Source organism: Crotalus tigris, unplaced genomic scaffold, assembly GCF_016545835.1.
Source record: "Crotalus tigris isolate CLP2741 ecotype Arizona unplaced genomic scaffold, ASM1654583v1 scf7180000018504.2861643, whole genome shotgun sequence".
NCBI classification, from domain to species: Eukaryota; Metazoa; Chordata; class Lepidosauria; order Squamata; family Viperidae; genus Crotalus; species Crotalus tigris.
In genome coordinates this window covers 877,328-903,920 of record NW_024097043.1, presented here as the reverse complement: position 1 = coordinate 903,920, position 26,593 = coordinate 877,328, and the positions used below count along the sequence as shown (strand labels likewise).

The 26,593-nt window shown below is 40.4% G+C and overlaps 1 protein-coding gene across 2 annotated transcripts in view; it reads left to right on the top strand.

The window, feature by feature from the left end:
* The first annotated feature begins 7,733 nt into the window (after positions 1–7,733).
* LOC120312442 (acyl-CoA (8-3)-desaturase-like) overlaps positions 7,734–26,593 on the top strand; it is a 38,829-nt gene continuing 19,969 nt past the window's right edge. The window contains exons 1-5 of one of the 2 annotated variants that reach the window (XM_039353170.1): positions 7,736–8,072; positions 9,748–9,858; positions 12,163–12,360; positions 15,011–15,112; positions 25,697–25,825. In XM_039353170.1, the coding sequence (XP_039209104.1) occupies positions 7,830–8,072; positions 9,748–9,858; positions 12,163–12,360; positions 15,011–15,112; positions 25,697–25,825 (783 nt within the window). In that variant the 5' untranslated portion in view covers positions 7,736–7,829. Of the gene's footprint in view, positions 8,073–9,747; positions 9,859–12,162; positions 12,361–15,010; positions 15,113–25,696; positions 25,826–26,593 lie in introns of both variants that reach the window. The other variant, XM_039353171.1, reaches the window with a different exon arrangement.

Below are 26,593 nucleotides of genomic sequence, written 5' to 3'. Positions count from 1 at the left end.
TCAAAACCACACTTAATATCTACTTCTGAAGGACTCAGCCTGAAAGACCAAAGGCTTCTAGAAGCAACATTCCAAGATAAGACAAATACTTTCCAAGAGGAAATTTATGCAATGCTATGACAGATATAAATCACAATAGCTTTAAATCATGAGGAGATTAAATACAACTTTGATAACATAAATGAATACACTTCTAACTTAAATTTACAATAAAAAACACCCAAAGAATGATGATAAAGAATGAACAAACAAATCAGATAACAGAATGTAAGCTAGAAAAAAATAACTTAATTGGCAAAGCCACAAATGAAGGGAATTATAACTTAATACAAACAAGAAAAAGACTTATAAGATTTGGATACAACAATAAATATGGAAAAGATACTGTTATGTCCTGGGCCAGCAGGCACAGGCTGCAGCGATTGGCCCGGGCAGACCATGTGGATGCCCGGGACAAGAAAGATTGCTCCCAGCCTTGCATGCACACACACGGCAGGAAAAGATCCTTTGCAATGATTGGCCAGCAAGGTGTTGTGCAGGGGAGCTATAAAACGGGGCTGCACCATTTCAAAACCTGTTCTGTTGGTATTTGCAATAAAGGAGAACTATTGGAACTCATTGTTTCATCTCAATGCCTCTTTTCCTGAAACAGAACATTGGCGATGAGGATGGGCAAACAGATTAAGAAGCCAAGCTGACTCACCACAGGGGGGCTTGCAGCTCGGAGAAATGTGGCTCCTGCAGATTGACTTAGCCTGCCAGCACTGAGACGCTGGAGGTGAGCTCAGAAAAGGGGGTCCTTTCTCAATCCTTGCAGCAAGAGGCGTGGATGAAGTTCCTGGGCTGAAATGATGGCAAAGATACGTACGTGGCCTGGGTGGAGAATTACCTCCGGGTGAATCAAATTCGTGAAGATGACCTCAAAGCTGCCACACTGCTGGGGGTGTGTGGGCAAGAGACCTTCGAGATTGCGAAGAATCTGGTCATCCCAGCACCACTGGAATCAATCACCTACACAGAATTGAAGAGGATGCTTCGAGAGCATTTTGAACCCAAGCTCTCAGTGATTGCCTGGCGACATGCATTCGAGCAGAGGGACCAGAGGCCTAGTGAGCCTGCAGCAGAGTTTGTTGCGGCCTTGCAACAAGCAGCTAGGCCCTGTGAATTCAAAGACTTGGAGGAGAGACTGAGAGATCGGCTAGTCTGTGGCCTGCGAAACCGGGAGTTGCAGCAGAAGCTCTTTGCAAAGGGAGGCCTCACGTTCCAAGATGCCCTGAGGGAAATTTCAGCCAAAGAAGCAGCAGGTGGAGCTATGGAGGCCTTGCGGCTCGCCAAGCCCCCTCAAGTTCCAGCCACCATCCATCAAGAGGTTGCTCATGAAGAATCCGAATAGGATCCAGAATTGGAAGTGGACCAGCTGCATCAGATTCCAGGGAGAAGGCCTCACGGAGGGAAAGCCCAGCCAGCATCATCCCCTCGGTGCATCAGGTGTAGAGGCTGCCATCATCGCACAGACTGCCATTTCCTCTCTGCCATCTGCAGTGCTGTGGGAGGCAAGGCCACATTGCCTCCATCTGTTTGGGTCACCAGAAGGAACATTACCTAGAAGAATTGCCTCAGAAAGGTACCAGGGTCCCCAGCCAGAACAGGATGGGCTTCTGCACATCTCGTAGGAGCGTTTTTAGAATGGGGGTCCACAGGCCACTTAGGAAGAACCTTCACATCGATGTGAAGTTGCAATGGGTCCCCTTATCGATGGAGCTGGACACCGGGTCTGCTCTATTGATCATCTCCCTAGACACCTTTAACAAGGTCTGCAGCAGAAGCGGCCTACGGGTGAAACTCAGACCGTCAAACCTCATCCTCACAGATTTCCAAAATTCCGGAGTCAACATGAGGGGGGGAGGCCACACTCAAGGTGCAGCATAGGAATTTTGAGGGGCTACTGGATGTAGTTGTGATTGGGGGAGACTGTACGAGTCTCATTGGACTCGACTGGTTTGAGGCCCTGGGAATTCAGGTGACTAGAATACACAGCGTGCAAACAACAGGCCTGGCTGGGGTCTGCAAGGACTTTGCAGATGTGTTTAGTCCAGAACTTGGCTCCTACAAAGGCCCTCCTATTTCTCTGAGGCTAGACCCAGCCATAGCCCCCATTAGAATCAAGCCACGCAGGGTGCCCTTTGCCTTAAAGGGAAAAATAGATGCAGAGCTGGGTAAACTGATTCAGCAGGGTATCTTAAGAGCCTGTGGACAGTAGTCCATGGGAAATGCCCATAGTTACGCCACTGAAGGCCAATGGTGAAGTCCGAATCTGTGCGGACTACAAGTGCACACTTAACAAAGTGCTACAGCAGCATTCATACCCAGTACCAGTGGTCAGTCACATTCTAGCCTCCCTCAAGGGGGGGCCAGATCTTTGCTAAGCTTGATCTGGCTCAGGCCTATCAACAATTGCCAGTTGATGAGGAAACGGCTGAGGCCCAAACTATAGTGACTCACAGGGGGGCATTCAAGGTAAAAAGATAGCAATTTGGAGTAAATGTGGCCCCGGCATCTTCCAGAGTGTAATGGAGTGAACGCTCCGAAATATCCCTGGCGTTTGCCCATACTTTGACGATGTCCGCTGGGGACTCAGCTGACAATTTAGACGAAAGGCTGAGAGCTGTTTTGCTATGTTTCCACCAAGCGGGGCTGAAGTTTAAGCAAGAAAAGTACAAGATCGGGGTTACCTCCACGGAGTTTCTAGGATTCTGCATTGATGCTCAGGGCATCCACCCAGCTGAATCCAAGCTGCAAGCAATTCAGCAGGCCCCAAGCCCCAAATCCAAGGGCGAACTTCAGGCCTTTCTGGGATTGCTAAATTTTTACCACTCATTCCTTCCTCACAAGGCTGCAGTGGCTGAGCCGTTACACTGGCTCTTGGACAAACAGACCCCTTGGCAGTGGACACAAGCACATGAAAAGAGCTTCAAAGAGGTCAAGGCCTTGCTCTCTTCAAATGCGGTCCTCACGCACTTCAATGAGAACTTGCCAGTGTGCATCACCTCTGATGCGTCCCCTTATGGGATTGGGGCTGTGTTAAGTCACTTGAAGGCTGATGGAACACAAGTCCCAATAGCATACTACTCTAGAACCCTATCATCAGCTGAACGCAATTATGCACAGATAGATAGGGAAGCCTTAGCTATAGTGGCTGGCATAAAGAAGTTCCATGACTTTGTATATGGCCACCACTTCATGGTCTTTACAGACCATAAGCCACTGCTAGGGTTGTTCACAACAAACAAACCCCACACATAATATCCCCACGAATGCTGAGGTCGTCTATCTTCCTGTCTGCATATGACCATACACTGGTTCACAAGCCAGGCAAAGAAATGGGTCATGCAGATGGTCTCAGCAGGTTGCCATTACAGCAGATAGAGGCAGATCCAGCACCTGTCAACCGCATCCTGTCTATTCAGGACTTATCTGAATCTCCCCTCAGTGCTAGGGACATGACTGCAGAAACAGCCACCGATCACACGCTAACACGCGTGCTGACCTGGGCTTTGTCTGGATGGCCTGATACATGTCCAGGCTCAGAATTCCAGAGCTTCTGGCAGAGGAAGCATGAGATTTCCACCTTCAAGGGGTGTGTCCTATGGGGTAGCCGGATAGTAATCCCAACCTCATTGAGGACTAGAGTCCTGCAGTCTCTGCATGAGGGAAATCTGGGAATAGTCCGGATGAAGGTGGTTAACGCACAGCCATCATTGGTGGCCTGGGCTCGACAAAGACGTTGAGGCCCAGGTCCATGGGTGCACTGTTTGTCAACAATCAAGGCCGGAGATGCCCCAGGCCCCAGTTCATAGGTGGGAGAAGACTCATACCCCATGGTCGAGGGTCCATATTGACTATGCTGGGCCTTTCAGGGGCAATTCTTCTTAATTCTCATGGACAGCCATTCCAAGTGGCTAGAGGTAATGCCTGTCTCCTCCACTACCACTGCTAGGACCATCCAGGTGCTGAGAGGGATCTTCACTGCACATGGACTTCCAGATGTCCTTGTCCCCGACAATGGGCCCCAATTCATGTCATTTGAGTTCAAGGCGTTCCTACAGGCCAACATGATCTGGCATGCCACATTTGCACCGTTCTATCCAGCTTCCAACGGATAGGCTGAATGAATGGTGAGCACAACCAAGGATGCCTTAAAGAGGATCACTCATGGGACCTGGCATCATAGACTAGCAGACTTTCTTCTATGCCACAGCACCACACCTTGCACAGCTACTGGAAAGAGCCCAGCTGAACTCTGCTGGGGTCACCGCCTCATCACAAAACTGGACAGATTGCACCCAGACCGGGCGGCTTCACAGGTGTCACAGCTGCAGGCACCTGGGAGACTACAAATGGGCAATCCAGTCTGGGCAAGGAACTATGGACCAGGACATCTCTGGGTCACAGCAGTGGTATGCAAGGTCTCTGGGCAGTGGTATGCAAGTTCTCTGGGCTGCTGTCATACAAAGTGGCCTTGGACGATGGTCGTGTGATCCGATGTCACATTGACCAACTGCGCTGGAGGCTTCCCAGCAACTCTTCCGCTCCTGGCTCAGCTCTCAGGGGGGAGGAGGACCACAGTTACGATTGGGGACCACCAGTCTCTCCAACATCCCCAGGCTTCAGCTATTGCTCCAAACAGGGAGTCCGCAGAAAGGGGGTTCGCCCTGGAGGCAGCTCTGGCCTCTGGCACTCAGGCCACTCCAGCTGTTGGCCTAGGGCTCAAGGGATAGTGCTCCCAAGAGGAGTCCATTGTGGACTTGGGGAATTCCACCCCACCACTGGACTTGGGGAATTCCACCCCCCCCAAGCAACCCTGGCTTGGATTTAGCAGATCCAGCCAGTCAGCAGCTGGGTGGGTCCCCTGGATCTTTGGGGCAACAAAGTCCTGGTCTGCCTAGCCTGGCAGGCAAGCTGGCAGGCCAGGCACACACAATGGCCATGAGAAGATCAGGGTGGGCCAGAGGTCCTCCCAAATACTTACAAGACTATGTACGGTCCTTGTCAGTTCATGGGCAGGCCTAGTAGTCTGGGTTAAATAATGCAACTCAAGGGGAGTGGGACCATGGCGGCAGCAAGACTGTAGTGTTGTGTATATATAGATGCAATGTAAGCAATGCAATAGAGTGTTGGAGTATTTAAAATAATAAGTGTGCCTTATTATTTTAGCCAAGCGGGGAGGAGTGTTATGTCCTGGACCGGCAGGCACAGGCTGCAGCGATTGGCCCGGGTAGACATGTGGATGCCCGGGACAAGAAAGGCTTCTCCCTGCCTTGCGTGCACACACACGGCGGGAAAAGATCCTTTGCAATGATTGGCCAGCAAGGTATTGTGCAGGGGGGCTATAAAAGGGGGCCGCACCATTTTAAAACCTGTTCTGTTGGTGTTTGCAATAAAGGAGAACTGTTGGAACTCGTTGCTTCGTCTCAATGCCTCTTTTCCTGAAACAGAACAGATATCTTATGCATTAGAATGTCAAAATAAACCTGAGAAGAAAAAAGACTTAACAAAATGGACACTGCTAGGAGAATCACTGTTTGGGAGACAAAAAGCATACATCTTATGTACTATATATCCTCTACTCCTAACAACAACTACAAAAATACAAGAAGTGTTTGACAAGTTGAAAATATTATTTTGGAAAACTATTTGGCAAAGGAAGAAGGCCAGAGATGAGCTTAACAGATTTGATCTGCCTTACCAGATGGAATATTATACGGCTAAATAAACAGATAACTTTGATTATAAAGGGGCTTTAGAATAAGTGAGATAAGAGATATAAGTAATATAGTATTTTTGATAAAGTACAAAATGTAAAAATACTGGGATGATGTAAGTGAAGGAAAAGTTTGAATTTTAAAGATAAATTAAGTTTGAAAAGATTTAGGATTAAGGAATGATTGAAATATTGAGAGGAAATTAGGCTTACTAAGAACTTTGAAAAAAAGGATATATAGTGATTTAACAAATCAAATTTTACAAATAGAAGTGAAATATAAATTGATTAGAAAAGATGTTATAGGTAGATGTTATGATAGATAAGTAATATAGTATGTTTATAATATATGAAATATGAAAATATTGGTATGATATATTTAAATGGAAAATTTGGATATTTAGATGTTAATTACCAAGAAAATTATGATTGATAAGAATTGTTTGAATATTAAGGGGAAATTGAGCTTAAACAAGATTTATGAAAATAAGATGCATGGTGAATCAATAAGATGACTTTTACGAAAATAATATGTTGATAAAAATAATGCTATATATGGATGCTATTATTGATGATATAAATATAGAAGAAAATGTTTATTTTTATTATTTATATATGAAAAATATCAAATATCAAAAATTATATTTGTTTAATGTTGAAGAAGGAGAATACTACTGGGAGAAGAGAAGATCAAGGAAATATATTATTAATTGATATACTAATTATGGAAATATAAAAATTAATTATTATTGATTGTTAATTAACTACTATTGATTGTATATCTATTCTAAAAAAATTTATGAACCAAGACAACATGCTATACACCAGGCACTAAGGTTGTTATTGTAAAAAATCAATAAAACTTTTACAAAAAGAAAAAAGAAATGAGGAGACTAGTTCTAGTTTTGTCTTAGGTACAAAGCCAGCTGAGTAATCTGAGTCACTCTACTCCAGTACTAGGAAACAAGCAATGGGAAATCATTTCTGAAATATTGCCAATAAAATTTGTCCAATCAGGCACCGGGATTTGAATGGCACCAAAAAAAAAAAAAGCATCTTCCTTGTATAATATGATTAAAAATCTGTTTGGAATGTGTAAAGCTATTAAGTTCAATCCATTTATTAGTGATCCAGTCCCGGCCAATTCCCCATGACAGACAAATGCTACCAGTAGGACGTGAGATTTGTCACTGTAATGCTTTGACAAATGAAAAGCTTTTTTCAGATTGTGCCACTCTCCTTTTTCTGCTGCAGGTAGAAATTCTCAACCTGTGACATTCCAGGGATGAGGAGGAGGCAGAAAGAGAAGAACCAATTCTGAATCTTTTGAATCACAAGCCAGCCTATTCTCCAAAATGAACCAATACTGGCACAGCTGATTTCGGCCCCATCACTACCAGTTGGGGATGTCAAGCTTTACAGACACCCCTCCCCCATGGATCTGGACTGCAGGAGGGTTTCTGTCCCTCTTCTCCGTCCCAAACTTTTCAAATACTTTTCTAAGGTGTGCGCGCATCCTCCATCCGTGGTGCGAACATGCAAGTAAGCATGAAGACATTCGGGAAGAGCTTGACTTCAGACTGAATCGCAGGCTGGCATGTGATCGAATTGCCTCCCGTGACTGCGGGGCTAAAGAAACGGGGAGATCTTGCTTCTTGGTGAAATCAAGTTAAAATAAAGGCTCCACAGAGAGACTCCAAAACTTGTTTCCCAGTTTACTGAAATCAACCGAAGGGACCTTAATTCTTATCGTTTTGCTTGCGAAGAAATGGGATTTCTATGAAACCAATAAAAGGAGTTTGCTCCCCTTACTGCAAAAAAAGCTGCCAGCCGCCACCTCCTCTTTCGTACTCGAAATTCCGAACCTCCCAGGCTCGGCCGACTTGGCTTTTGCGGCACCTCCCTCTCCGCCGTTTGTTCTCCACGAGAGCTGCGCCAGTGAAACTCTGTCGGCCAATCAGAGACTGAGAAGGGGGGAATCTCCCTTGCCAGGACCCGCCTAGTCCGCCCTCCCGGTGGTGCTGAAAAGGACAGTGCCAGGTTCCCCGAAGCCTCAGTCGGGGGGGAGATGGTTTCCCAGCAAGGAGAAACCGGGGTCAGGCAGAGGAGGGAGGCTGATCCCGCGGCCGATCTGTCCCGCCCTTCGCGGTGGTTTACCTGGGACGAGATCGGGCTGCGCACTGGCCAGGGAGACCCGCCACAGGAGCGCTGGCTGGTGATCGACAGGAAAGTCTATGACGTCAGCCGCTTCTACAGGAGGCACCCAGGGGGTTCTCGGACCATCGCAAGCTTCGCAGGGCAGGACGCCACGGTAAGGCGCGCGGCAGGGGGCGAGACGGAGAATCGGGTGTTTCCAATCCCTTGCAGCAGTGAATCTTTCACGTTTCGTGTCAAAGCTGGATTCCTTTTTCTTGCTGTCGTTACTTCTTTTTTAGCTTATTTCATTTATATTGCACTAAGATATATGTAAGGATAAATCCATCTATGATGCCAGATATGGATTTCTTCCTTTCCTTTTGGAAATAGACTTTTTCCCCCAATTCCTTCTTTCTAACATACTCTAATCCAATTTAATACAATCACTGATTTTCTCTATGACAAGATTGACTTTGGGGGGGGGGAATACCTTTTTTTCACCTTGCAGAATTTGAACTTCAGTTTAGCCACTAATAGCTGATGGTCTGAGCTACAATCAGTCTCAGAAAGTGTTTTAACAGATGCAACTGAACTTTTCCAGTGTTTTTGGCATACAATGATTTCGAATGTTGTCCATTTAGTGCTATCCATTTATATAATGTTGCTTGTGTTGACTAAACCGTGCATTCATTATGCTGAGATGGTTTTCCTGACAAAATTGCACTAGGCAATCATCGGCTTCATTCCATTCTTGTCTACTATTCTTGCAACTTCTCCTTGGCCTACTTTTGTATTGAAATTGCCCATAATATACAAAAGATCCTTTTTGGTATTTGCTTGAGAGCACATTGAAGCTCACTTTTAAAAAGTTCCATTTCATCATCTGAGCCTACAGTTGGAGCGTAGATTTGTAGTATGGTGATGTTAAGTAGCTTGATTTGAATTTGGATAGATAGTATGTGATCACTGTGGACTATGTAATTCTCAACACATTTAGCCGCTTGTTTGCTTATATCTGGTATTGTTTCCAGAAAAATAAACCATAAACTTGTCTGATTTGAACTGATCACTCCCCTGTCCAGTATAACTCACTGATACCAAGGATGTCTATATTCACTCCAATCATTTCTCTTTTTACAATTTTAAGCTTCCCAAGGGACATGCCGCTAGCATTCCATGATCCAATTTGATATAACTTTGTACTGTGTAGGCAACCTCTTTCATCATGGGCACCATCAATTGTTGGGCTTCCTGAATGCTTTCCTCCAACAATATCACAAAAAATCTGACTACTAAAAGCTAGCCCTTGCTCTTCTCCAGGAGTTTGCAGGCTACCATCCAGCCTGGAGGGTTAGCTTTTGGTATCCAATCTGAGTCATACTGAGTTATTGCCATAAAGTGAGATTTTGGTGAGATTTTTTGCAGGGTAATTCACCACTGCTTTCCCTAACTCTTCTCATTTTTTCGGGCTTGGGACTGGCAAATGGTCAATGAATCATCTGTTATTATGGCCAGTCATAATCAAAATAGTTTTAGCCTTCCTGTGGAGTAGATTTCTTGGTCTGATCCATCTAGTGGATCTGACAAAGGCTGTAACTTCTTGCCAGTTCTAAGACAGAGAGCAGAACAGCCGCATGCAATTGGCTTTATTTTGAACTGTTTTCTTGAAGGAAAATAATTTCATCCTGGGTCAAACACCTCCTGGGAATTATGCCTGAGATGCCTTGAATTGAAAAGAAGAAAGGTAAAAATCAAGTATAATCACTTAGCCTAAACATGTTTCTTCCAGTTTGCCTTTAAACTGGTTTTTTATTATATTTTTTTCTTTTTTCTTTATGCTTTGGCTTTAGGATCCTTTCACAGCCTTTCATGTTAACAAGACTCTAGTAAGGAAGCACATGGCATCACTTTTGATTGGGGAATTGGCACCTGATCAGCCCAGCTTTGAACCTAGTAAAAATGTAAGTTTGAAGACAGAAAATTGAGGTAGTGGCTTATGGTGTTAAAATGCAAAGCCTTAAATATTATAAGGCTTGACTCAAAGATCACTTTTGTCATTAAAACTGATCTGCTATTAAGGTCAACAAAAGAGATTTTTATAAGGTATTCCTCAATCTTTCTGTATTGCCCTTTTACTTCAGCCCAATCTCTTGGCATTTATAAAAACAGTAAAAGTCCATTTCCTTCAGCAGACTTTTAATTATGAAGTGATCTTAGTATATGCCATTTCATTCCCTTCCACTCTCCACCTCATTGCCCTGAAGCCCCACTTGATCCTCCCCAAATACATCTGAAGGATATCTTCATTACCACTCACACTCAGCTTCCTCTCATCCCCCTGTCTGCTTCCACTAAGCAAGCAGGACTCAAATCCACAGGTGAGAATAACATGGAGAGAACCCTGTTTGCTTCTTTAGGCTCCACGGATTCAAACTGAACCCAAATAACCCCACAACTTGTTGAGATGACAACCCCTTGTTGTCATCTCAACAAGTCATACCCAGCTAGCATCCGATATACACAGTTTTCTCCTCTTCATGCTCCAGATGCAGAGTAAACTCATTTCATGTCCCATCAGATGATCTTCCATCTGATTTTGCCAAACAAGATCTAAGGTACTTTTAAAAATGCAGCTGGGCAATAAGATTGGGTAAGTAAACCCGGTTCTTTCAGGTTGCCTTCCTCAGCCTCCACCTAATCAATCCCAGCCTTAAAATTATTAAGCAGGTGGTTGCAATGCAGCCTCAGAGAGTCTGGAGAAAATGGTTTATCTGGATCCTTTTCAGTCAGATTTCAGGCCTGAGCACAGCAATGAAACAGCACTGATCATGCCTGTGGATGGCCTGTGGTGGGACTTCTGGCCAATGGGCGTCAAATGATGTGACTGTGATGAAAGTAGTAATATAGGAAAGAAATAATATAGGTGGATTCATAGATGGTACTATCCACCAGTAACAGTTCTATAACTATTTAATAATAAATATTTAATATTAATTAATAATCCATATTAACTACATATTTTATAACAGTAATAAAATACTACATTTAAGTGAATTTGGAATAAATTACAAATGCACTCTATAAATGAATTTAATGAACAAATATAGACTACAATAAATATTTGAACACCACACTCTGAATAACATAACACTCTGTGTTTTTAAAAAACTAATAACAATAGCAATAGCACTTAGACTTATATAACAGTTCAGAGTGCTTTACAGCCCTCTCTACGTGGTTTACAGAGTCAGCATTTTGTCCCCAACAATCTGGGTCCTCATTTTACCGACCCCGGAAAGATGGAAGACTGAGTCACCCTTTAAGCCAGTCAGGATCGAACTCCTGGCTGTGGGAAAAATTAGCCTACAATACTGCATTCTAATCACTGCACCCCATGCCTTCTAATAACCCTCTGATCATAAATCAGTATGTGCATTAGAGGAGTCTATAAATTGGTGCCATCTTGTGGACACTCAAGAAAGCTATATCAATCTGTGATAAAATCATTTTATTTAACACAGTGATTAGGATTCCAAGATCCCTCTCACAGTTGCTACTATTGAGCAAGGTACTCCCTATACTATACCTGTGCATTTGGTTTTTCTTGCCTAAATGTAGAACCTTGCTTTTTTCACCACTGAATTTCATTTAGGCAAGAAAAACCAGTTATCACCAGTTATTTCTTTCTCTCTGTGTGTCAGTTTCTCCATTACACGTAGACCTCAGTTTATGACCACAACTGAGACCAAAATTTCTATTGCTAAGCTAGATAGTTGTTAAGTGAATTTTGCTCCGTTTTACAATCTTTCTTGCCACGGTTGTTAAGTTAATCACTGCAGTTGTTAAATTAGTAACATTAAGTGAATCTGGCTTCCCCGTTGACTTTGCTTGTCAGAAAGTTGCAAAAAGTGATCACATAACCCCCGGGACATTGCAACCGTCATAAATATGAGCCAGTTGCCAAGTTTCTGAATTTTGATCACATAACCAAGTGGGATGCTGCAACAATCCTAAGTGTGAAACATGGTCATAAGTCACTTTGGATGGCCATTAATTGAATGATGAATGATGATCCATATGTCCCCAAAGTGGCTTGTAAATTGTCTAGCAGTTTCCTCTTAATTCCTCTATAAAACTTTTGGCAGGAAAAGGATAGTTCGGATGGCAATTCCACCAAGAGTTCTTGATGTTAACTGTTGGGGCCACTGGCTAGCTATACAGGATTCATGGAGTCAAAATACCTGCAAATTTGTTTTTTTCCTTAGAAATTACTAGTAGAAGATTTTCGGGAGCTGCTGTCCACTGTTGAAAAGATGGGACTCTTCAAGCCAAACCAATTCTTCTTTTTCCTGATGCTTCTGCATATTTTACTGCTGGATGCTGCTGGCTGGTTTGTGATGTGGTATTTTGGGACATCTATAACACCTTTTCTTCTTGCGACATTTTGTTTGATCCTTGCACAGGTAATTTGCTTGATTTTATTTTTAGACAAAATTAAATTTCTCATTAGATAGGATTCCTACAGCACAAGATCTCTTAACTAAATTAAAAGAAAATAATTTCTCTGCAAGGAAAATAACACCTATTCCACTGATATGAGCCTTCAGAAATTTGCTCTGAACTGTTTTGAAGAACGAAGGTTGAGGAAGACTAAGCAATTCAGTTAGAGAAAAAACTACTTTTATTTTGCCCAACAAATGATTCTGCCAACAATTTTATTTTATTCAAAAGGTTAAAATACAAAAATAAACAGTGACAAAACTAAACAAAAACATTGAAAAAAATAGGAATTTTTTTAAAAAGGATAAAAACACATATTATGGTTAAACACTGACAAAACTATTGCAACAAAAATAGCTTCCCCCACTTTCAAAGCAGGTCCAAAATTTATAAGCTTGTACATCTATTTGCAACCCAATTGACCTGTCATACCTTACATATATGAAAGAAAAAATAGTAAACAGGTTAAGCAAAATTAATGTTCAAAGCACTCTATTAACAGTCTATTGTTGTAATTTACTCATAGAAAGTCTACACAGTTTCTTATTTATCATGAATTGCCCCAATCGTTATCTCTGAGCCCAGCATCAAATACCTTTCTTTGGTGAAACCGTTGCTTGGGTTTTTAATTGGGAACTTTTCCAACAATTACATCTGACTTTCAAAGTTAACAATTGTAAATAATTCTGCAACATCCATTGTTGAATAATTCTCCTTGACAACACAACATTCTTCTTGCCAAGAAAGTCCAGTCCATCTTTCATCTCAGAATTTCTTATATTCTTTTCAATCTTTTCTGGCAATTCTATAATTTTCAAACAAGCACTTTCTTTTTCACACATAGCAACAGATTCCAATTCCTCAGATTGGAAATCGGGTTCAGCTATTTTTTCCTGTCTTTGGATATCTTGACTTTGCCAAACTATTACTAACTTATTAATTTTTTTGTTTATAATTTCAGATAAAGCCTGTAATTTGGAGAACATTCTTTTTCAGTTGCCTCCCAAACTATTTTGTCTCCTTTTAGAGGCATGAGAAACACTTTTATTCTCAAGGACAGGAGAAGCAAATAAATCATAACAGCTTCCACAGGGAAAGGGTCTCTTCCCCCCCCCCTCCACTTAAAGAAAGGGAAATTTTCCCATCAAAATTTAAGAGATAAATATCACTATTTTAAAAAAGAAGAAAAAGAAAAATGCTAGAAGGAACAAAATTTATAGTATCATCCTGTGTAAATGTAAGTCCCACCACACCTTCTTTATGGTTAAAAACAAATAGTTTAAAATTTGATAATAAGCAATCAAAGAACAGGAAAAAAAAGCTTGTAAAAGTCCAACAAGGAGTTATAAAATAGGTCAGAAGTCAACTAGTCATAAATCAAGAGGTTGTGAAGCTTCAAAAATTGCAATTAAACCCAGGCATACTTAAGAAAAATGAGCAACTAAAGGGAAAATGTGGGAAGAGACCAGATCTTCCGATCACACCTTACCAAAAATTGAAGATATCCAGACTCCCTGTCCTCCATCGCTGCACAATTGTCCTAAGTTCTTCTTGGGTCCTTCCTAGTCTCACGTTGAAAGCATGGAGGGCAAAGCTACAAAAAAAAAAAAAAAAAAAAAAAAAACCAGCTGTGGTGTCAAAATCAGCTGTTCGTTGGTGGGAGAAAAAGATTTTCATCAGTTAAGTATGCCATCATGGGGGAGAGGCCTGCTCAACAAATGATTCATTAGAAAAGAAGGATATTGGGTCCATCTCACCTTATATCTCAAATCTCCCATTCTGAAGAACAGTAAGAGCAGTAGCCATAGCACTTAGACTTATATACTGCTTCATAGTGCTTTACAGCCTTCTCTAAGCTATTTACAGAGTCAGCATATTGCCCCCTGGGTCCTCATTTTACCAACCTAAGAAGGATGGAAGGCTGAGTCAACCTTGAGCCGGAGAGACTCGAACTGCTGAACTGCTGGTAGCTGGCACTCAGCAGAAGTAGCCTGCAGTACTGCATTCTAACCACTGCACCACCACAGCTCTTGATGGAACACGAATAGGAATAGATTATTAAAAAACCAACCATGTCTTCCCACTGTCTACCACCTTTGGTTTATATCTATGATTATATTGTAGATGTTGTGTAGTGGGAACAACAAGACATTGAAGACAGGGAGTAGAATTAACAGCTCTTTATTAGGTTTCACAGAAACAAATTCTAGCAGCTGTTTGACTTATATTTATCTGGACCGCCGCTAGGCAGCAGCCAATCAATTTAAAGTACTCATTCCCGCCTAAAACAAAAGGCTTAAAGTTATACAGACAGTCTACCATTCAAATAGAACAATTAGTTAACCATTTTTATAACAGACTTTATGAATTAGCTAAGTACATAATCGTAGAAAAACTTTCTTGTGCACATCCTGTTTGGAATGTTTTCTGGCTGGCTGTCCCTTTGACTGAATAAAGAAAAACTCCTAGAATTAACTTTTATTTTAGCTATCCTAGCAATTCTTTCATAGCGATTACCAACACCATTGGATATAGTGGGAAAGCTCCAATCCATGAGATGTAGGAGTGAGACAAACGGTGGCCCTTCTGTTGTGAATCGCTCTTTCTTTTTAGTCTCAAGCAGGCTGGCTACAACATGATTTGAGACATCTTTCAGTCTTCAGCAATCCAAAATGGAACCATCTTTTTCATGAATTTGTGATGTGCCATTTAAAGGTAAGTAAGTTATATTATTCTTAGAATGTTCCACAGAATTGAAGAGAAGGAATATGGAATATTCAGTAAGTATCAAATATGTTATGTTATTTATAACAGATGTGTCAAATGGGATTCCCATTTTCCCATTCCCATTCAAAGAACATAGAAAGCTCTCTTACATTAAATCAGATTATTTGTTCATCTATCTCATTACTTACTGCAGACCAAGAATGTAATTTCACTTGTAATAAACAATATGAATGTGCAAATAAACTGAGAGCCAATCTAAATTTAAGATCTAAAGGTGGCAAGACTTGATTCATATAGAACAGTGGTTCCCAACCTTCCTGGCTCCACAGACAGGCATTGGCAGCCAGGGTGGTGGGGAGGGAGGGGAAGCTTTCATGTGTGCAATCTAATCCCCTTCATGCATAAATAAAGCTTTGCATGCTTGTCCGCTACTTACATGGCCCAATTCTCAACAGGCTGTAGTCCAGTACTGGTCCATGGCCTATGGGTTGGAGAACCCTAGTATAGGAGATCTGAGATCAAAATCCATATCAAATAAATTCAAGAAAGTGGTTTGTTTTTTTAATTGAATGGAAAAGCATAAAAATGCCTATAGCTGTTTCATTTGAGGTGCAGAATAAAATGAAAATAACAGAGATAGTAGATACCTTTGAGGACATCGACACTGCAAAGTTTGAGATGAGTAGATTGAAAGAGTTCTATGGAATTCTGACATAAATTTTGAAACATTCCTCTTCTACTCTTTTAAGGTAGAAATAATAGGAATGAAAAAGAGCAGCACAGTCTCTTAGTTCTCCAAAACAAAGAGTCTGTAGAGCAGCCATACTGAAATAAAACAGAAAACACTCTAGTCAAATTTAATAAACTAGAAAAAGTAGGTTATGTGCTATGGTGACAATGGTTTTTTTTTTAAAAAAGACTGAAGAATGTTTCTGTATGTATGAGAGGGAGAGACAGAGTTGGGGGAGCAGAGTCAAGAGAGGAATCATCCTGGAGTCGTTATGTTCCCACAAGTAACTGAAGTCCAGCCCTTCTTGAAGTCCATTAACTCTTACCCAGTGACAATTTAGTGAGGACCATTAGTTGAATAGTTTGTGTATAGGCATGAGCAGTAAAGCAGCTTCACTGGAATTTAACGTGTGGTCCTGATTCCAATTTTTCCATATCATCATCTTTCTCCTAATTTTTAAAGATGGCTTTCCCCATAAGGTCAATTTGTCATGGGAAAAACAGTCAGTTTTTTGAAGTAGACATTTCCATAGAAATTCTCTATTTCGAAATAATTATCATATTTAAAATAATAATGTAATTCCAAAATATACATATCTATTTTTAAAAACATGTTCTATCATTTCATCACCCTACGTCTATAAAATCTTTTTAACCCCTAAACAAATTTACTCCCTAATAATTATCAACTATAATAACAGTCAATTCTCATCCTTCTTTCGTTATTAAATCAGACAAAATCTCAAAAGCCTTTTTAACCCATCAAGTAGTGTTTTATCTCACATTTAAACCTGACTCTAGCTTTCTTTCTATGCCAAGTTAATTCCCATAATAAAACTTTTTGATTATCAAACCTCAAAGTTTGATTACAAAAATTTCTAACCAATTCAGACTGAGCAAAATTTTCTTCTCTTCCTGCCAATATCATCCGAATATTGTATTGACTTTTATTCCATGTTATAATTATGAATAAGTTATCTGCGTTGTTGTATTTTCTGGAAAGTTGTATCTGAGTGTCAATCTTTGTTATTTTTGATATTTGAACTGAGTCAGTTACAGTTAGTTCTTGATCATCCAAGTTATCCATCTGTTGTAGGTAACGTTGTGTAGAATTGGTTGGCTCAGTGGTTACCACCTTTTCTCCCAGCATAGATTCATCATTGGGTTGTAAGCATATCTCTGTCTCTTTAAAATATGTGCCTCGATGTGTGAAAGCCTGTTCAGAATTGCTCTGTTGTTCCTCTGGTGTTCCTTGTTCCATGGCTTGATTCATTATTGAAGGGTCAGTTGGAAGTGCCAAGATGGCATCTTTAGACTGTCTCCTACATTTCCAATAAGTTTTGAAGTCTTCTGTTGTTGTGGAAAAATAAAGCCTTAAAAAATATAAGAACTTTTACGAAATTCCAGAGGGTGAAACAGAGAGGTTTATTTTTGCGCAAAAAGGTTCAGAAGTGACTTAACAATCAGCAAATTTCTGAACAAGGGGGAGGGTCTAAACTAAAGCTTTATAGGTTTCTTTTTCTCAGGAACAAAGGAAGCATAGATGGAATCTTACATTGTATATGGAATCTACTTTGTGTAACATTCAGATAGTTTCTCACACGTTAGGTCCATTTCTCATGGGAATACAATGAAGGCAGTTTTTACTTTTATACAATGTTTCTAAATATGCATTAGGTCATTCACGTACTGTTAATACAGCTTTTGCTAACACAGCTTTCTTTTCAGAGATTATGCAGACACATGATTTTTCATTATTATTATTATTATTATTATTATTATTATTATTATACTTTATTCTTCTTTATTCTATGTTATTCTATTTCTTTCCCACATTACTCCCCCCTTTTGGAAGTTTTCCAGCTTAAACTTCCATTATTCTACCTCTGATTCCGGATCTCTTGAAGGTACCATTTTATATTCCCATAAGGCTAACATTGTTTCATGTTTTGCTGTTAATTGGGCTGTACTTTCTGAGATCCTCCGAATCATGGCTATAAGACAGGGAATCAAGCAAGGAATTAAAATACATCCTAGAATTAACAAGACTTTCAGGCCTACAAACCTTCATAGTTATAGCAGCATTGTTAATTCCAGGATCCATAGCAGTGGTCTCATTGGTTCCAGACCACCATTTACCATCTTCCCATGTCCCTGTGCATAGGAGGTCACCTACTGCTACACAAGATTCTGTTTTGTTTCTTGAGTAACATACATGTCCTACCAAGTTGGAAGTGAGACCCCAATCACCATCTTTCCCACTTGTATAGGTTAAATTATTATTTTTAGACATTTCTAGTACCTTGGTATAATTTAACTCTTGTGCTTCCCATGGCCACCTTTCTCCCATGTTTGTTCCACCACACACAAAACAGTTAGACACACCTAAAGTATGGGCAATGTCTTCTGCTAACTTAACGAAGGTATTGGTTACATGTCTAGGTACTTCAGGAATATGTAGGTTCTCCATTTCCTCATAATATGACCAAAATAATGATTTTTGTTCTGGTCTTTTGGTTGCAGTTATAATTTTGACTTCTATTTCTGACATTGGGTCATAGCCATTTGTATCTATTCTTATCCCAAACATCCATTTCTTACTTTCCCACCTATTCTGTTCTAGGAACCAACTGCCATTCTTGACTGTGAGAGTCACCAAATTACAGTTATCCGTTCCACAGGAATTTGCTTTTGTTTCATTCTTTTCAAACAAGATGTGGTCTATCTCTTTTGGGTCTTGGGTATGCCACTTAATACATGACCACCACTTACATTTGACCGCACATCCATCTGGTGGGCACAAGTTTTGGGATAAAGTTGTGAATATTACTGATCCCTCCGCAACCATACGTTGGAGTCCAATAATTAGCTGCTTTGCAAACATCAAAGGTGACGCTAAAACTGGAGTGTGGATTGGATTTCCATTGGGAGATCCCTAAGAGTGCCTGGTCCTTATAGCTAGTTCTTGTTCTATGTGTTTTGATTTGTAAGGCCCAACGATCAGGATCAGACTTCGGGTTATAACACTGATATTGGACACCTTTTCTACAAACTTTATATGTAGTTCTATTGTATGTACAAGAGTCAGGAGAACTATCTTGGCACCCTTCTGGTTTAACTGTATGGTAAATCAAAGTCTTGGTTATCTGGTTTCCTTGTTTGTAGTTTTGATACAGTTTTGACAACTTTGGTTTCCCTGTGTTTCTGCTCTTTCTTGGTGTGTGCTACTCAATAATTCTTTATTAGAGGGTTTTGGCATTATGACCTCTCGTGTAGCCATTGTACTGATTTGTGTAGGAATGTGTGTGCATATTAAATAATTAACAAATATTATGAGCTGTAGAATCCTCATATCTTCCACCGTGTGTAGAGAGACAGCTTCCTGGGGTGTCTCAGCAAGGTTGTTGATCACACCGTGTCTTGGGAACCCGTTGCTGTATTTCTTGTAAATTTCAACACCAAAGGCTTGTCAGTCTTGTCTACCTTGTAGGTCACTGGATCTGCAGGTACTGCTGCTTTCACTCTACTCCAATGGATCCAAGACTTTCCTTCCAAGGTTTTCACTGCCAAAGGAGAACACATGACAACAGTATACGGTCCTTTCCATCTTGGGCTCAAGGGATCTGATTTCCAGTTCTTTACCCACACTCTATCTCCTCGCTTAACTAGGCAACTGTGCTGACTCAACAGTAGAAGTTTGAGAAACTATTGCGTAACCAGAGTATCTACATCCTTTATCCATAAAGCTAGAACCATCAGTAAACCATTGATAGTCTGGATTATGCAAGGGTTGGTCTGTAAGGTCAGGTCTGCAAGAATATTGTAGTTCTATTGTTCGCATGCAGTCATGAACAGGTTTGGTTGAATCAGGAATTGGCATTAGAGTTGCTGGGTTTAAAGTTGAGCATTGTTGCAGTGTAACTTGTGGATTTTCTAATAAAAGAGCCTGTATTTTATGCATTGATTACTTATCCATAAATGTCCTTTATTGTCAATGATTGTCTGCAAGGCATGACTAGTATAAACAGTCACTGGAGCTGAAAAGGTTAACTTGTTTGCCTCCTGCAGTAATAGCATAACTGCTGCTAGAATTTTTAAACATTGGGGCCAGCCTTGTGAAGAAATGTCCAGGTGTTTTGACAGATAAGCGACAGGGTGGTTCCAACTTCCCTGTTTTTGGGTAAGGACCCTTAAAGCTACATTTTGTCTTACATCCACATAAAGTGAAAAAGGCTTAGATATATCAGGTAGTCCTAGGGCGGGGGCTGTGGTGAGAGCCTGTTGCAATTGTCTCATTGCTTGGGTTTGTTCCTCTTGCCACAAAAGAGGTTCTTTTTCTGGTCCCCTTAAAACTTGGTACAGTGATTTAGCTGTGAGAGCGAAGTTAGGAATCCAAATTCTACAGAAGCCTGTAATTCCCAAAAAGGCTCTAACTTCCTGTTTTGTTTGTGGGATGGGAATCTGTAACACAGCTTGCTTTCTCTGGGGGCCCAAAGTTCTTTGTCCTTGGGAAAGTTCATAGCCTAAATACATTACAGTCTCTTGAATTAATTGTGCTTTCTTTTTGGATGCTCTATAACCACAGTCTGTCTGGATGTGTTTTCAAAGCAATCCTCCCTGCTTTGGCCAGTTACTAAGACATCATCGACATATTGAAGGCAACAATCCTCTTGTCTGAATAACTTCAGATAAGCAAGATCTTGGGCTAGGGCTTGACTAAAGCAAGTTGGCGAATTTTTAAATATATGGCTACCACAAGGATTTGATTGCTTGCCAATGGATTTATTTAGGACAGATCTGGTGGCTCCCGTGTCAACTAGCATCGGGACAACCTGTCCTCCCACCCTTATTTTAACAATGGGCTCTGGGGGTGGGGCGATAGAACCCTGTCCTCTTCAGTCTTCCCATTCCATGTCAGCTAAGCCGATCATGTTTTCTTCTCTTTCCTCTGTCTGATTGGGATAAACTGGATGCCCTCTTCCTTTGAAGCTCTTTCTGAAGCCTCTCTGGAAGGTCCCTCTAAATCCTCTTCCTCTTCCTCTTCCATACTGGCGAGATTGTCCCCTGGGTTGGCCATTCCTCTGGGGGCTCTCCCTTTGCCAGTGTCCTTCTTGTTTATAGATGGCACACTGATTGGGTCCTAGGCATGTTCCTCCCAATGCCACGGCTAACATTTCAACTTTCTTTTTTTTCTTTTTGATCTGATTTGCGTTCCTCCTCCCTGTCATGGTTATGGAACATATTGAACCATTGAAATATTAGTGTTATCTGGTCCAGGAACCAACACCTCTCTTAGAGGGGCTATATTTTCTTCTGTTTTTATTTCTAACTTGCTCCTGGTGCGGCTAGAAACTGAGGTTTCACTTTCAAAGTTATTCAAGCTTTTATCTGTCTCTTGAAGAGATCCAGCTGTTGCTAATTTACCTTCCTCACCGGCTTTTGGCTGAAATTGGGCTTCTCTTTCAGGCAGAGGGGGTGGAATTTGCTGATTTATTCTCCCTTCTTCTCCTCTAGGAACGTAGGGGGGTGGTCTGGCAATTTCCTCCCTATCTTCCTGGCTGAAAATCTTAGCTTTTGTTTGAGGCTTGGCTTTTTGGCTTGCCAAATATATCTTTGCACATTCTATCTGACATTTTGCTAACCATCTGGGTCTGTGCAATGTTGATTTTCCATTGGTCAATATAGGGGTACTGGTCCCAATAACCATTTCCAGTCACAATTTGATGAACCCGTGCAACGAGTTCGGGATTCGCCGATCCCATTTTTGGCCACCCTACGCCCAGGGCAGTCCACTCAGATTCACAGAATCTTTTTAACATGGCTGGATTTGGTTTTGGATCTCCATAATCCCTAGAAAAACCCTTTTTGAAATTCTTTAACATGCACTGGAGTGGCGTCTGGTCAACGCTCTCCTTTGACTTTTTCCCACCCATCTCTCTAATACACTACCATTGATCACTCAAGCATGAGCTACAATGGTTTAACCTCCCACACAATCCTGCCTATTGAAAGCTTAAGGATGACACCTTTGCCTTCTCAGGGGGTGATCGGTCCCCTCTTCCGATCCAAAAGGGATCAGGTTTCCCCTGTTTTACAATACTTGCCTGCAGGCGTTTTCCAGACTCCTTTGTTGATTTAAGATCTGTCTGTCACCCTCACGGATCCTTAGACTGGAATGCTTCCTTGATGGGTTAATTCCCTTTCCTCCCGTCGAGGTCTCCTCGTAGTCAAGAGCTACGAAGCCAGCTTTTGGAGCTGTCGTCGTTTAGGAGAGGGGGCCCCACCAGGGCAATCCGTCTTAGAAGGTTAAATCCTTTTTCTTAAAAGCCCTTAAAAATGTCCCGGCGGAGAAGTTGCCATAAATCTTGTGGAAAAATAAAGCCTTAAAAAATATAAGGACTTTTACGAAATTCCAGAGGGTGAAACAGAGAGGTTTATTTTTGCGCAAAAAGGTTCAGAAGTGACTTAACAATCAGCAAATTTCTGAACAAGGGGGAGGGTCTCAACTAAAGCTTTATAGGTTTCTTTTTCTCAGGAACAAAGGAAGCATAGATGGAATCTTACATTGTATATGGAATCTACTTTGTGTAACATTCAGATAGTTTCTCACACGTTAGGTCCATTTCTCATGGGAATACAATGAAGGCAGTTTTTACTTTTATACAATGTTTCTAAATATGCATTAGGTCATTCACATACTGTTAATACAGCTTTTGCTAACACAGCTTTCTTTTCAGAGATTATGCAGACACATGATTTTTGCTTTTAGTGATTTTTCATTATTATTATTATTATTATTATACTTTATTCTTCTTTATTCTATGTTATTCTATTTCTTTCCCACATTACTGTCATTTCAAAAATTTTCTCCAATATTAAATCATAGTCAAGATGTGGAATGTTTTCTTCCATTTTGGTAGTAGACAAGCCTGTTCCTTTATTAGAAATTATATTTTAGAAAAGTCCACAATTATCCGCCTCCAAAGGTCTAATAGCAAGTTTCACCACCCGAATGTGAGATTATCTTTTCTCTTTTACTAGTGTATGAAATCTAATCCCTCTTCCAGTCACAAAGATAGATTTATAATATCACTTTTGGCCACCAGATGTCCTCAGCAGACTGAAAGATCTTTTTTTTTCCATGTTGATAAAGTTAACAAAGAAAAAGGTTTTTTTCAGTCTTGTTTAAAAGTTTAACAAGAAAGGTATCTCCAAGATTATAAAGTTGATAGAGAGACAAATAGCAATATCCTCTTTTTTTCCTTCTTTTCCCCCAAATATCCCCACAAAGAGAATCCAATGGTAGAAAAAATAACCAAAATAGACAAAGAGGTTTTTTCTTCTTTTCTTTTCTTTTCTTTCTTTTCTTTTCTTTTCTTTTCTTTTAAGCTCTCTTTCCGATATAGGCAGCTGCCGCCTTCTTAGCAAAGGGAAATAGTCAGAACTCTTTACAGGAAGAATCAGAGTAGCGAGAGAAAAAGGAGTCTCACCCGGATTCACCACAGTGGGTCTTCATGCTTAGTTGTTCTTTTGACTTGCGGTTGGTGCAGCTGGGTGATCGGCCATTTTACTGGCCGATCTTCTTCTCCGTCGGCCCTCAGAGTTCACTCGGCCAGCTGGGGGAGCTGCTGTTCCTCCTCAGCTGAGCACAGCCTCCTCGACAGTAGTCACACCCTCCAGGGCGACTTTCAACCCACATAAGGGTCTACCGACAGAGGGAAACTAGCTGCTGAGGAGACTCGTCTCCTTGTACAGCTAGAGGTGCTGCCTCCGAAACCGGAAGTCCATAACTTTCTAAATAATGTAATTGTTTTCAGAGGTACCAGAGTTTGAGTATATTTAGATCCTAATACTGTCCATCCATCCAAAGCTGCTGTATATGTATATTCCAAGGTTGCCCAAACTAGAAAATTAACCCCATTTACTAGCTTTCAGGATTTAATGCTTGACAATGAGTAAGCATGATAGTTCCAGATTCTAAAAACTGAATTCTCTCTCATTAATTGGAAATTGGCCTTTCTGTAAAGAGATTCTCAGAATCAAAGAACCCCATCAAAATTTTCTACAGAAGGAATTTATTTTCTGAAAATATTTTCCAGATTTTTAAACTGGAATTCTTCTCAGCACATAAATTAACCTTGGAATAACATCTATTTTGAGAGCATTCACCTTTCTCCCAAAGGGTAAGGTTTAATGACACCCATCTATTGATATCTGAAGAAAGACCCCCTCCAATTTTATTTATATTACATGTTGTATTCTTTGATACATATATTTAATGGCTTTGGTGAAAATATGAAACTGATATTTAGCAGATGGGTAACTCAATTTTCAACTATTGGAATCAGTTCTGATTTGGACAAGTTAATAGAATATTCTGCTGTTTTGCATCAATACTAAAATAACTGTATGAGATTTAGAAATAAATAAAAGAATATGAGTTATATAGTACTCCATAGATAATTCTATGTTGTCTAATAGCACTAGTGAAAAGTTATTAAATATACATAAATAAATTTATTATTAAATATTAATTGAAATAATAATGTAAATATTAAAAAAGTAAGGGTGAAAGTGGACACCCTTGTCTATCCCAAAGGTTCTTTTTTAAGAGGCAATTGGATTTTCTGTTTTTTCTTTGAAGATATTTCTTTTCTCATCCAAGAAGCTTCTTCAGCTCTGACTGGATGGGAAGCGAAACATCTTCAAAGAAAAAACAGAAAGTCCAGTTGCTTCTTGAAAAAGCACCTTTGAGACAACCATGACCTGGAGGACTGAGAATCTCCGTAGACACATCCTTGTCTAGTTTGTCTAACTAATAAAAAAGCGGGAGAAAAATGTCATTAAATTTTACTTTAGATGTAGATTATAATATCTTAATTCGTTTTATGAATTCCAAGGGATTTTCAAATTTGTTTAATACAATAAATATGTATTTGTGTATTTTATCAAAAGCTTTTCAGCATCTAATAATGAGATTACAAGTTGATCTTTATTTTAAGTCCATTATATCTATAACTAATCCTATATTATCTCTTGTATGCCTAATTTTTATTAACTCTGCTTGATCAATTTTAATAAACTATTTGTAATCTATTTGCCAACACTGCTATTAAAATCTTTGTATCATCATTAGCAATGAAATCAGATGAGAATTAACATATCAGGTATTATCTTCACCTGCTTTTGGTACAACTGTAAGATAAGCCTGATTAAATCCCGGTGATAAAATTCCCTGATCAATAAGCCTGATTAAATGCCAGTGATAAGGAAAATGTTGGACACAAATCTAACAGGGACACAAATCTACAGGTGAGTCAAAGAAGAATAATGATAAAATGGTGTGGAGGCAAGGAAGAGCAAGATTCATTAAAAGCGAGACAGAGCGGAATAAACTTAGTCCTCGATTTTGTATTCTGTTTCCCCCCCCCCCAGACAAATCTCTCTAAATACACAAATGGCAGAGCAGCACATCTTCCAGGGCTTTGATAGACAGGGTTCAAAAAGGTGACAAAACTCCTTTGCCACCTACTTAAAGTTAATATCAGAGAACTCAGTACAGTACTCAAATTCCCCCAGCTTTGTCCATATATGCAACGAATGCTTGAGATTCTTCAAAGCTGGAAAGCGCATTTAATCTTCAAATTGTTTTTGAACCTCTCCAAGATAATTCAGAATCAGCTGATTCAATCCTTCAAACCTATTTGAAAATCTGATTCAAAGGTTCAGTGGAATGTCCTCTATAATATATTGCCTCTTCAAAGCAGAATACTGCTGTAATAAATAGTCAAGTAATCTTTTAAAAGTGCCTAAATGCTTTCTTTCATTTTCTTCCCTCTACAGGGACTTTCAGCTACTTGGTGGTCTTTGTACCATTCCCAGCATCATGCTAAACCCAACTGTTTCCAGAAGGACCCAGATGTTTCATTTCATCCCGTTATTTTGTCATTAGGGAAACCTCTTTCTTTGGAGGTAAGAAGCAACAGATTTTACTGAACCCTGGCCTTTCAGATGAGAACAGAAACTGTTTAGCCACTTCATTGTCAATGTTTAGAGTTGAACACAGTATAATTCTTCTGGATAAGGTGGCCACAACAAAAGTGAATTTCCATACACCTTTTAAGACTGAGAGAAAGTGACTGATCAAGGTCACCCAGTTGGCTTTGCCCAAGGAGAGACTAGAACTCAAAATCTTGCAGTTTCTAGTCTGATAGCTTAACTACTACACCAGACTGGTTCTCCTGTTATAGCTCATAGCTACAGACAGTGCTTTTTTTCTTTTAAAAAAAAAAAGGTGCCGGAACTCACACACGTCATACAATCCGCCTTGCCTACCCTACAAAGTTCCATCCAAAAAAAGGTGCCAGAACTCCATTCTGGGCGTTCTATGAGAAAAAAAGCCTTGGCTATAGATAAATATTATGAATTGGACTACTGGATAATTATCTCAATGGACTGACTTTATAAGTGTATACAAAAGAATTCTGAGGAAAGCAGCAACCTTTTATGGCCATGAGTGCAATCCTAAGAAGGTGTGTTAGGGAAGCAAAGTAGCAGATTGTTTCCTTGTCCAAAACCTAGGAGCTCAGGTAGGATAGAACATGGAGGGTGCCATGGAGCTAAAGCATCTATTTGTGTGTTCTCGTTTGCTCCTTCTCTGGTTAATGTTATGAATTGGGCTGATTATTGTGTGAATTATCTCAGTGGATTATTTCAGATTTGATAAGCATATTCTGCCTT